This window comes from Marmota monax, unplaced genomic scaffold, assembly GCF_021218885.2.
Source record: "Marmota monax isolate L192 unplaced genomic scaffold, Marmota_monax_Labrador192_F-V1.1 WCK01_AAM20220418_F8-fsc00310, whole genome shotgun sequence".
NCBI classification, from domain to species: domain Eukaryota; kingdom Metazoa; phylum Chordata; class Mammalia; order Rodentia; family Sciuridae; genus Marmota; species Marmota monax.
The window spans coordinates 766,986-780,395 of NW_026692085.1; the positions used below are offsets into that span (position 1 = coordinate 766,986).

Genomic DNA, 13,410 nt, shown 5'->3' on the forward strand with positions numbered 1-13,410 from the left:
CACATTTTTCTTAAGACACAGATGTTTAATAAGCTCATGAAAAAAAATGCTCAGTGTCACTAATCACTGGGGAAATGCAAATCAAAATAATAGAAAAAGTAGTAAGTAACAGTGATTTCAGGGAAAACTCTCTAGTAATATAATTATGTTCCCATTTCCCAGACAGTAAGAAAAAGTTGGTGTGCTTGGAGTGACAGGTTAGGACAGGCTGTCTTGTCCATGGTATGGCCTGATCCTTCGTACACTCTTGGTGAAGTGTGGGCTATGATGTCTCCAGTCGGCGTCAGCTGATAGGAACGTGGGACCCAGCCATTGCCTGCAAACACACCCCGTGGTGTCAGGTTGCTGGGTCATTTGTCAGTAGCTGTTGATTTTGCACTTCTTCTGTGCTAACCATTTCCTAAGCACTCAGGTGTAGCAGTTGACAAGAGAAATACAGTCCTTGCCCCTGTGGGACCTGTATTCTAGGGGAGAAGACAGAAAACAAATTTAAACTCATCCTTATGGAGGACTATGCTGTGACAAAAATGGGATGTGATTATCAGGAGTGTCAGTGACAGCTGACAGCGGCGTTGGAACTGAGACCCAGATGAGAGGGGAGGACTGGGGCAGTCTTCACGGCTGGCCTGTCAGGCCAGGGAGCAGTGTGGAGGTTGCGCAGTCAGGAGAAGCAGCGGGCTGGGGGAGCTGAAGTGAAGGGAGGGTGCCGAGGGGCGGTGATGGGGCTGTGGATCCCACAGATGGCCCAGGACCTTGACAGACAGGGTCAGAGTGTGGCTTTTGTTACGCGGACGTCAGGAAGGGAAACGGGCTGACACATGTTTTAAGGAGAAGCAGAAGGCGGGTAGTTGGGCTCTTGCAGTGGTTCAGTGGCTCGGTGATGGTGGTTAGGATGAAGTTAATATCCATACAGGTGAAGTCACCAGATTTTCAGTCTAAATTTCAGAGCCATTTGCCCTTGCTGAGAAGAATTGAAGGTGACGCCCAGCCTTGAGCTCCAAGCATCCAGGCAGTGGTAGGTGAGGTGCCCAGGAAGCAGGAGGGGGACCCAGCTTGCCTGCTCCGTCTGCAGAAGAGCTGCCTGCAGGACGACATGGGAAAGCAGGAGAGGCCTGTGCCAATGGTCCAAGGTCAGCGGGTGAGAGGCGCACCGTGGGCAGCTCTGGGCTCACTGTGAGAAAGGATGTTAGGAACTGGGCTCTGCTGCCAAGGGATGTCTCAAGTAGTGAGGCCCCTGCCTGAGTGTCCCCAGAGGCTGGGTAACCTTCGTTCCACAGGGAAGTAGAGCCCTAACTGAATGGGCGTCTGGCTTCATGACTGTTGGTGTTTCTCCCAGCCCTGAGATTCTTGGTTTGTTTTGATAAGCAAAGATAAGGCTCCTCATAGGGTCCCTCGTGCTCTTGAACTTGGCACACAGTATCATTAGCCACATTCAGCTGTTGGCAATCAGAGTTTTAAGTTAAATAATGGGGTTTGCCTGCCGTACTGTAAGAAATTCGTGTTGGCAGCGAGCTGATTCCATGTCCTAAGCAAGAGACCACACAGGAGTGTGGCCAGTACACTTCAGCTTTCGCATGAATGTGTGCCAAAGCTTGATAAATAGCATTGTTTTTGTTTTGTTTTGTGTAAGTTTTGGTTTCTTTTTTCCTGGAGCTGCTCGGTGCAGTGTGATTTACTGTCTGTGTGTCCACTTACTAGGACTGGCCTTGCTCACATCTCCTATGGTCACATTTCACTGGGTGTGGGAAGATTATTCATATAATGTGACATTGGAATTAGGGGACGTGGCTGTCTCAGATGCCGGATCAACTTGGGTAGAAACCATCCTTCCCGTGTGTGTGTCATGGGGAGCTTGGAGCTGCAGGCCTGGCTCTCCTGCTTCCAGCCCTCACACCTCTACCAAATGCCCCTCTATCAAACCCCCAGGTCTGTCACCCCAGGCGTGGACTCAGTGCTGCCTCTCTGAAGCCTGAAGGGTGACTCCCCAGGCAGCACAGTCACCACACAGCAAGAGAGGCATGAGGGGGACCGTGCCTGTGTTGTGAGATGACATCTAGGTGTCTTCCACCTCTCCAGCCAGCCTTCCTCCTGCAGCAGAGGAAAGGATGGATGTGGGTGGTGGCAGGCGAGGACAGATGGCATGATCCCTGACTTCATGGTCAAAGAACTCAAACCGAAGTGCAAGGGTCCTCCGGGCCTCGGTTCCTCCTTAAAGTAATAACAATAAAGATAGAACTTTGTCTTTGTGATATTTAAAAACACATTTCCATGGAAATAAATAAATGTAAAAATTAGGTATTGTTTGGGGATTTGTTTTGATATAAATAGTTGACCACATATTTTCCATGAGTTTTCATTTATCTGTGTCGAGAGGATCCTCCCCATTGATCACATACACAGCTGTTTTATTCTTTTGAGACATCAGAGCTACTGTGTTAATAATAGGCACTCCCTATTATTGAGCATTTGGGTTGTTTCCTCTGTTTCTGATACTTTAACTATGTGTGTGTGTCCATTGAAACAATTTGAACTCAGTTTTTAGAGGTTGTCTTGCTCTGTATTTATTGTAGCCCAATCCTGGGCAAGTGAACATGTGTGTGCAGTATACTCATAGGAGAGTAATGGCTGCAGCCTAGGGTATATGCTTTAGGTTTGATACACAAACCTGCTTTTCACAGTAGTGAATTCCTTTCCTCAAAGATGCAGGGCATTGCCCATATTTGCAGTGTGGAATTGTTTGGATTTGCAATGACTTAAAACAAATAAATCTCAATATTTCATTCGCAGTTCCCCAGGGACTAAGTTACTAATGCATACGAATAGATTAGCAAAGGGATTCATTTTTCATGAATTGTCTGTCCTTATCTCTTGCCTATTTTTAAATGAAGTTATCTTTTCCATTGTTTTATAGTGATACTGAAATGATATGGACTCTAATCATTTGTTATAAATGGTTTAAAATTCTGACACTCTGGTTTTATGTTGTGCTCAGTATTACAGAGGTTTTAATTTTCAGTTATTGTTTTTTAAAATCAAATACTGCTGTTCTTCCATGGCATCTAAATTCAGTACTTTGACTTTCTCAGGTCTCTCTCATCCCTGAGCTTTAAAGATAGTCTCCTGTGTCTTCTGTTTATAGTTACTATTAATGTTTAGAAAGATGTTGCTCTGGCTGCAGCCTGTCTGTTGTGAGCCGTGACGGGGGCCTTGCCATTTGCTTGATCACACATCCATCTTCCACTGATTTAACTGCCTCCCTGGAATCCTCTTGTAAATTCCCATGTATGAGAGGGTGCTTCTGGTTATTCTCCTCCATCGATCTATTTGTCCGTTTTGTGCAAAGCACATATGATTTTACAATCCAGCATTACACAGACAATATAATTATTTTTCTTAATTTTTTTTAGTTGTATATGGACTCAATGCCTTTATTTGTTTTTATGTGGTGCTAGGATCAAACCCAGTACCTCGCACTTGCAAGGCAAGTGCTCTACCACTGAGCTACAACTCCAGCCCCAGTCTAATTATTTTATAGTGTAATACAGAATGATTTTTCTGTATCTGGTTGGTCAAACTCACTCTCATTATTTCTCCTTTTCAAAATTATATTTCTGGTGTTTTCTCTTTCACATACACTTTAGAATGAATATGTCAATTTTCTTTTTTAAAGTTTTAAATTTTTTAATTGAATTTTCAGATTAAGTAGAACATCATGCCATCTGACTTGCAAATGCCATATCGAATAAGAAATCTAAGTTTAAAAATTGCATTCATAGAATTATTTATAATCTGGATTGAGGAAACAGCTTACTACCTATGACTCGGGACAAGAGAACAAAATATGGGAATATTTATGAGTACATAAAAAAGATAAAACTTTTGCCTGGCAAAACTTTGCACAAGAGAAGTCAAAAGACAAATGACAAGAAGAGAAAATATATGCAACATGTATCACAAATAAAGACTAATGTATTAACATGCAAATAATAATACTTCACTGAGATGGACTATGGTATGCCTAATACTACTAATAGTTATGAATTGTGTGTATTTATGTATGTGAGAAGATGCAGATAGACAGAAGACGATGGATGATAGGTTCACAAATGTCCCTGTTCCTCCCTGCCGAAGTCCATCAGAGGACTCTTCACCAGCTCAGACCTCCTGTGTAAGCACATTGGTATTGTTAGGGCAACAAGTAAACCCTGGGGCACTTAACCACAGCTAGGACGAGCTGTTTTTTCCTTCATTTTCTTTTCTATATTCATAGAATAAACCCATGTTTTCCTTTGTCCCCAAGCCATCATAGCTTTCCATCCTTCATGTTCTTCAGTGTGGCTTCTTCCATGTCCTTCAAATATAACTGTAGGGGCTAGGGAGATAGCTCAGTTGGTAGAGCGCTTGCCTTGCACGCACAAGGCCCTTGGTTCGATCCCCAGCGCGCACGCGCACGTGCGCACACACATACACACACATACACGTATGACTGTAGGATGACTTCCTGGTATAATTGGCAGTGGTTGCACTCAGCTAATTGAACTCATCTTGTAATCCAGCCCTCGCTGCCCATCAGCTACATTCTTCCTTCATTCTGGTTATGGGAGCAGAATGTTGAGCAGAGAGCTCTCTAGTCCTGAGGAGGGAGCGAGGGACACTGCAACCAGCCGCTGGACAGCCATGTTGGCACTCTGATGCACCTGCCTTGCTCTCTCAAGCCCACACCACTGGCAATTTTCATAAAACAGTCGTGTTTCCCACTGAGAGGACCTCAGAGCTCACCAGTGCCACCTCTGCAATTGAACCATAGCAAGCCAGTTTGGGGATTGTGCTTGACTTTGTATTCCATATAAAGTACCTAGGTAGAATGGCCCAGCATGGATCATGTTAGTGTCACAATTAAAACGCCTCCGAATGTCTATTTATACCCTGTGTTGTACCAGAGTATTATTTGAGGTGGCTAACTGAGGTTAAAATTCAGGTCTCTGCATTTCCAGTGTTCTGGAGTTCTGAATACGTTTGCTTTAATTTAGTTTATTAGAAAGCCATAGGTGCTACAAGGACAAGTGGTACACCTAAAGTTATTACTCTTCTGTGATGTGGTTCTCTGTCCTAAATGTCTGACTACTTTTCTCTCTCCCTAGATTCAATCACTCAGCACAAAGTCTGCGCCTTTGAAAACTACCTGTTGCTGTAGTGACGAAGACACCAGCACATGGCATCTGAAGACACTTGCAAAGCCGTCCTGGGATGCTCAAGAGAGGAGCAGACGGTGAAGAGAAGGAGCCCAATAGCACAGGTCTACCTGGGGTGAGGTGCTGTCCTAAGTCTCACATGAGGGAGCTCATGTTTCAGACAGGCATAGCCCACCCTGTCTGGGTCCTTTCTATATAAACCTGTTCCTTTTTATCTTAATGATCATCACATGAAAAGATGGCAGAATCTTGTCATTAAAGCACTGTACTTTCAAATAAAGAGTGGAAATTCTTTTAAGTTTTGTGTTCCTCAGAACAGTCAGTGAGCCCCGGCAGCTTCTTGGCTTCAACTCGAAGGTCTTTTAACGTGTCACCTACTGGGTATGAAGGACGTCTGTTAGTTACTAAGGTTAAATCTGTGCGTCTGGCCTCACAGTGATTAAGGAAGACAGGTATGGAGTGTCGTGTGATGACGAGTTGTGCCGTGTGTGGCCCTGGAGCATGGCCAGCAGGAGACCAGAGCTGCTGCCCGTGGGGGAGTCCTCAGGGGGGATGAACCAGCTGGCCTCCTAAAGGAGCCACACTAAGTCCAGGCGAGGCTGAAGATGCCACCGAGAGCCCATCATGGAACTGTCCCTTTGTGTTACTTACTGTCACTCATCTCAGCTATTGTTCCCAGCTCAGATAAATGTCAAATCCCTCAGTAGTTATGATGGATCAGTGGTTAGAACAAGGCTTTGAGAGACGAGGTAGCCATGTGGCTGGAAATGAGGATGTTCCGCGTTCCTAACAGCGCTCGCCCAGGAGTCCCCCGTGATGCTCATGGTCTGGCAATGGCTGAACTTCAGCCCCGCACCCCAAGTCCATGCCCTTCCCCGTGTCCGTAGCTCCCACTACCCAGAGTTCCCAAGGAGGCTGACAAGACACCACAGAGCTCCCGGGTGCCACCAGCTTCACCCTGGAGGGAATACCATCCTAGCCTTTGTCCGCCCAGCAAGGCTGAGTCCCCATGCCAACCCCAGTTCCTGGTCCTAGCCTGCCAGCAGCCAGTCAAGGTTCACACCCCAAAAACCACGCCGTAGGAGGACAGGCTTGTGCTAGGCATTGCCCCAAGCCCGCATGTGCTGCCCACCTTCTCCTCTGCAGCCCTCTGGGTCGGCTTCTGTGTGTCTGCCATCCCTCACCCAACACAGGTAGGGCTGAACGTTCTCAGAACTCTGAATTTTGTTTTTAATTTGGAAAAGTGAGCAACTCTCACACCTTCTGTTGAACAGTGTAATAGGCTTTCTACCCAGAGAAGAAAGCAAGAATACAAGGCCTACAGATTAGAAGAAGTAAAATTTATGATTCTCAAGATTTCATGGAAATGATATGAGCACCAGAAATATTGTAGGATTATTGACTATTGATTATATTAATTATGTATGTGTTGAGTGAATAAGTAAATGATTATAAGAAATGTGCCCATGATGTAATGTGAACTGCAAAACTTAGATAAATTGCAGAACTCAGATAGACTTAAGTTAGTGATGAGAGTCTACACCCAGGGCGTACGCCCCAGACCCCATCCATTTATCAGCTGCAAGCACAATTGAACTAGGACTTAAAAACCCAGACTTCTGGGGGGCGATGGGACTAACAGGACCTGGACAGAAAGACCGAGGCCTCCGACACTGTTGTCCCCCCTGCACCAGACTCCTGTGGCACCGATTAAGTTCCAGCAACCCAGACTTAAAACACATCACAGGTGAGCGTCTGGAACCCTTGGGTGTAGACTCAGTTAGGACTTAGAAATAGGATGTGTGTCTGAAGTGTAATGAGCATTAATGACATAGATTTGATTGAATCTAACTGTGCCTCAGACTGAATCTATAGTAACCTCGTGAAAAATATACATGGAAATTATAAGGAATCAAAGAAAAACTTACTAGAACTAACAAGTTTGGCAAGATTAAGGATACAAAATTAATGTATGAAACTAATGGAGTCATAATTCTGTAATTGTTAATAGGCAGTTTGAAGTGAAATTCAGAATGCAGTTTCATTTATAGGAGCATATTTAAAAAAAAAAAAAAAAAGGACTAAACTTGGCAAAGAAGTTTAAGACCTGTATACTGAAACATGAAACATTGCTGATGGAAGTTAAAGACCTAGATAAATGGAGGAATATGTGAAGTTTGTGAGCTAGAAAACTCAATATTGCTAAGAAAGCAGTTCTCAAGTGGATATAAAAATGCAGTGCAATCGCTATCAAAACCCCGGGTGGTTTCTTTGTAGACTTGGAAAGCTGGTGCTAAAATTTATATGAAAATAAAATACAAAGAGACACTAGGAGGCCAACTTTTTTTTTTTTAAAGGACAAAGTTGAAAGACTGAGAATACCTGATTTCAAAATCGCTAGAAGTGTGATTTGGGCACAGAACAGACATGTAGATAAGGGAACACAGTAGGAATCAGGTCTCAATCCTCCTGCTTACTGGTTTTCAACAAAGATGCAAGACCACCCACGATAGTAGAATATCGCTTTTAACAACTTTTCGGGGGGGGGGGGGGGTTTAAAAGCCCTTAGATCTGTGTCTCAGTAGCATATGCAAAAGTGTATTCAAATTGGGCCAAAAACATAAGCTGGGTCTTTCAACCTCAGCACCAGGGACACTGGTCAGGAAGGTGGTGGAGAGGCTGTCCTGTGCATGTGGTAGGCTCAACAGCATCTTTGGCTCCACCTGTAAGATGCCAATAGCACCCACTGTGACAGCCAAAGTGTTTCCAGATGGTCCTGAATCTCCCCCAGGGCAAAACAGTCCCAGTTACTGTGTGAACTGAAATCACATAGCGTCTGGAAGAAAGCAGAGCAGGACATCTCTGCCACCTTGAGTTAGGCAGGTTTAGATCCGACACTAAAGGCATAATTCATAAAAACAAAAGTTGGGCTTTATCAAAATTTTAAAAATTTACTCTTGAAAATAAACCATTAAGAAAGTGAAAAGACAAGCACAGACTATCATTGCATATCGGCTAAAAGAGGTGTATCCTGAGTATGCAAGGAGCCCGTGTAACTCATTAACAACACCTCACACAAGAAGATACTGAGTGATGACTAAGCACAAAAAAAGGTGCTCCACCCGTGTCCTTAGGGAAATGCAGACTGAGCCATGAGATGCCTGCTCCACTCCCTCTAGAAGGGCTGGAAATGACAAGACTGGGGACACCAAGAGTTGACCCAGATGTAAAGCGACTAGAACGCTCAGCCCTGCTGGACAAGGGTATACTCGGTCTGAAGAACCACTTGGCAGTTTCTCTTAGAATCCCACATGCTCACCACATGACCAGCAGTCGCACTCCCAGGGATGAACCAGGAGACAGGAAAACATCTCCCACAGGACTTGCAGGCGAGTGTTCACAGCAGCATCGTTCACATCAGGCCAAAGCCACACTGCCCACCAGCTGACAGTGGGCTAAGCAGACGCAGTACGTCCATGCCACAGAAGGCCACTCCACAGCAGACAGACAAGGCGTGGCCCTGCGCAACAACATGCGTGATCCTCAAAATATGATCCGTCCAAGAATCCAGAGTCGAGATTACATGTTGTATCGTGACACTTGGCTGAAATTTCTAGAGCCCCAAACTAGACAGGTAGAAAGCAGATGAGCGGTTTCCTGTGGCTAGGGTAGAAGTAAAAATAGGCAGCAATCACTTGTGGGGAGGGAAACATTCTAAACCTGGATTCTAATCATGGCTGCACAACTGGGAACATTGAATAAAATCATTGAACGGTACTCCTGTGAGTGAAATTTACATCATACATCACTAAAGCTGTTTTTTTTTTTTTTTTTTTTTTTTTAAAAAAAAGCTATGTTGGCAACCATGGAGCTCTGCACCTCTTGGATCTCCTCAAGACTTTCTGTTCAGCAGTAATTAATGTAGTCAGCCCAGAGTTCCTTCAAGACTGGCCTCAGCTGTCAAGCCAAGGCCACATTACTCTTCCACAGCCCTCAGCCAAGGATGGGGCACAGCAGGGCCTGGGGACCTCACCGATTCTACCCAACATCAGACCCCTTACTTAGCTAGTCTGTGCTCCAGAATCCCACTCGGAGCTGGCCCTTGGGTTGGCTGCAGCTTCATTTAACCTGCAGTGTGGTCTGAGCTGTCAGAGCTACAAGGTGGCCGGAAGCTCTACTTATCAGATCCTGTTTCCACCTGCTTTGGTTTTCCTAGGAGTGCCCCCAGTATGCCTCTTGCTCTCTCGACTCTGCATCCCACTTGAGAGAGAGATGATGCAGGTACAGTCCAAGAGAAATTGGGTGGAAACCAGTAGCCAGCACCCCCAGTGACACACAGAACGTGAAAAGGCACAAAATCTATTAATAGCCTCATTTATATTCAGGTCAGATTTTGCCTCTAATTCATCTGCAGTAATCTGGTTTTCAGTGTTTGGGGTTGTGAAGTGTGGGTAAAGGACTGAAGGACTTATATTAGAATCTAGAGATACTAAGCTTTTTGAGGTCACATAAACCAGTCATCAGAGTAGCTGGGGTTGGAAGGCAGGTTAGATCCAGCGTCTACACTCTGCACTGTGCTGCAGGTTTGTTCAGCTGTAGTTGGAGGCAGTCTGAGAGTGTCCCCCCTAAGACTCATGTGTGGGAAGCTTGGTCCCTGGGTGACCCCAGCATTTGTCGGGTAGTGGGACCTTCAAGAGGCAAGGCCTGGTGGAGGTGGTTAGGCCACTGGGGTGTGCCCTTGGAAGGGATTGACATAGCCCTCGTTGGACCCCAGGCTCTCTGGCTTCCTATCCCATCCTCTGATCTCTCCCTCTTGAACTTGCTCCTGCCCTTTTTATGACATCTACCAAGAGGTCCTCTCCAGACCTGAACCAGTGTCAGACCATGGCCTTGAGCCTCCAGAACTGTGAGTTCACTAACCCTCTTTTCTTTAAAAGTACCCAGCTTTGGGGCTGGGGATGTGGCTCAAGCAGTAGCGCGCTCGCCTGGCATGCGTGCAGCCCGGGTTCAATCCTCAGCACCACATACAAACAAAATGTTGTGTCCGACGAAAACTAAAAAATAAATATTAAATCTCTCTCTCTCTCTCTCTCTCTCTCTCTCTCTCTCTCTCTCTCTCTCTCTCTCTCTCTTTAAAAACAAAAGTACCCAGCTTCTGTGTTTTAGATATGTATCAAAGGCAGTGCCACAATGTCCAAAGGTGGGTCTCTTAGGAAATGACAGGATCCGAGGACTCAGATGTCAACACTGGATTAATCCATTTGATGGATTAATTATTTGAGTGGACTAATGGGTGGTAACCATGGGCAGGTGGATCCTGGTTGGAGGAAGTATTTCACTGGGGGCATGACCATAGGGACTGTGTCTGGTCCCTGGTGTGCCCGCCCTCCCCGTGCTTCCTGGATGCCACGCTGAGCAGCTTCCCGCTGCCATGCCCTTCCTCCATGATGTTCTGCCCCACCTCAGGCCGAGCATGGAAACCAGCCAGCCGTGGACTGAGTGCTCCTCATCCATGAGCCAAAGTGAATCTTTCCTCCTCTAAGTTGTTTATGGCGGGTATTTTGGTCACAGTGATGAAAAGCTGACTGCCGTACCAGCCTCGGGTATTTTTTTATTATAATGAAAAACAGACTAATACAAAATGCAGCTCTGAAAATGTTTGTTGGGATGAAAACTAGTAATCAATTTTTAACTGTTTGCTGAGGTCGCTGCCCTTATCATTGTGTCATTGTTCTGTGTCTGACACACAGACCTCAGGGTACACACACTCCTTAAACTTAGGAAGCATTTCCATGAGACCTTAATTGACTTTTGCTTTCAGCCTTTAAATGGCAAGAGCCTCCATCCAGATGAGGCTGCTTCACGTCTCATTAGAACAGCTGATTAAACTGGGGCAGGAGTGATCGTAGTATGAGGTTCATGATCCTCACCCAGCAGTCCCTTCTCCCTGACAAAGGTGACCTCCATGGTGCCTTTGTAGACGCTTCTGAGATGGTCTGAAAACCACCGGTCTCCACTATCCCTCACGGCATTGATGGGACACCCAGACCCTGAAGTCATGCAACAAATGAGCAATTCTATCAAGGGACTCTAACTCAAGAGTTTCTGACCTACAGTTTTTGCACCCTTTGCAGCCAAGAGGGCACAGACTAAAATTGGTTATGCATAAGGGGTAAGTTTGGTGAAATTTAGAAATCTGCTTTAAACGTAGCACACCACGAGATGAGTCACAGGTGAGGTTTCACCTGACATTGCCATCGAAGCCCTTTGTGTGCCATTGAATTGCACCAGATATGTTTGAACATCACCTCGATGTTTCAGAAATGCTTCACCATGTGCTCAGTTAAACGTCGTGCCATGTTTCTGGAAATGCCACTTACGGGCTTAGGAAAGATAACTCTGGGTAGTTATTTATAATCATGCCCCTTATAATTCACTAGAAGAATGTTTGAGAAAAATCTGAGCATACTAATGTAATGAAGGATTTAGACCTGAGTGCTTCTCCAACGTTAATGTGAATTCACATCACCCAGGGATATTGTTAAGTGGCAGATTCTAATTCAGTCATGCATAACTGGGATGGGACCCGTTAACAGGTTCCCAGAAGGTGGCAGTGCTGGTTGAGTGGCAAAGGCTCAGAATACTCACAAGATGTTATACATTTACATTCCACTCACTTCTGAACAAGAATTAGTGATTTGGGGATTTTAATGTCTTGTTAAACCAATTGCTGTTTGTAGCAGTGTGTTGCAAATATGTTGTAAAACTCTTATCAAGGTTTTCAAGAATGGCCAAGGCAGTGACCCTCCACTTTAGCCATTAGAATCAACTGAGGAGCTTAAAGATGACACTGTACAAACTCCAGACTCCACCCCCAGGGAGAATGATTTCACTGGACATCCACGTGGGGGGGCCGTGTTCTCACATGTGGACGGAGGGATCCACCACCATGAGCAGTGAATGCACAGACCATTTCTCTCACCCTGAGAAACCTCGTGCCATCCTTTCCTACCATCTGCTTCCATACCAGACCCCACCTCCACTCTGGCGGCCACTAAGCTGTCTCCCTCCTCTACGGTTTGCCATTCCGATACTACTGTGCCAACAGAATCATGCAGTATGTGACTCTCAGCCTTGCTTCTTTTCACTCTGTCATTCTCTGATAGTCCATCCATGTCATGTACAGCCATAGGCCAGTCCTGCTAAGCAGGATTCAGTGGTGTGGAGGTACCACAGCTTCGTTTAACCATGCAAGTAAATGTGAATCTCTAGACTGGGGTATAATGTTGCTAAATCTGGATTTGAAGCCCTGGGAAATTGACCAAAGCAAGGGCTTGTGGTAGGAGTCTAAGCTTCTTGGCAGGGCTGAATCAGATGTTGGTAGAAGAGAGTGGGGGGCCAGTTTCTTGTCATCCCTCTTTTCTGTAATCTGAATATTTGTGTCCCTTCCTCAAATTCATATGTTGAAATTCTGACACTCGGGTGATGGTGTTAGGAGGTGGGGACTTGGGATATGATCAGTTCAGGTGGGTGGAGCCTCACGAGAAGCATCAGTGCCCTACAGAAGAGACTCCAGGGAGCCACTAACCTAGGCTAAGCAGCTCCCTGGAGTCTATTCTGCCATATGAGGACACAGAGCGAAGGCCACCGTATATGAACTAGGAAGCAGCCTTCACCAGGCGTCCAGTCTATCCAAGACTTGATCTCGGACATCCAGCTTCCAGTTCCAAATGAACTGCGAGCAATACATTTCCGTCGACTGTGAGCCACCTGGTCTGTGCATTCCCTCGTAACAGCTAGAACAGCCTACAACACCTCCCTAACTGTGTGGGATGCACCAGGACCAGGTCTGAGCGGAAAGGTGCCTGAGAGAGGTATGGCAGAACACGGCAGTGGAACTGGACGCTGGTGTTTCCCCAGTGCTTGGGATTGTTGGGACGAGTGGACGTAACTCCCTGGTCTCCAGGATTCTCCTGTGCATCTTAAGAAGTGCTGTACTGCACATCACCCTGCAGGGTGTGATTGCTGTATAGATCAGAAGTGAACAGGTGGAGGCTTGAGAAGCCGTCGGGCTCCAGGAAGATCAAACTAGGTTGTCCTCACCCCTGCATTATCAGAAACTCAGCAGCTGGCTTGCTTTAATCAACGAGGAAACAAAAAAATCAGGAGAGACCTGAGAGGTGACTGAGAAGGATCCTCTGGCCAGATGCCTGTCGGT

At 45.8% G+C, this 13,410-nt stretch overlaps 1 protein-coding gene across 3 annotated transcripts in view; it reads left to right on the forward strand.

The window, feature by feature from the left end:
- Positions 1–5,490, forward strand: part of Mcph1 (microcephalin 1) — a 198,010-nt gene extending 192,520 nt beyond the window's left edge. For all 3 annotated transcript variants that reach the window (XM_046460525.2, XM_046460532.2, XM_058584852.1), the window contains one exon: positions 5,142–5,490. In XM_046460525.2, coding sequence (XP_046316481.1) covers positions 5,142–5,194 — 53 coding nt within the window. In that variant the 3' untranslated portion in view covers positions 5,195–5,490. The remainder of the gene's footprint in view (positions 1–5,141) is intronic.
- Positions 5,491–13,410: the final 7,920 nt, after the last annotated feature.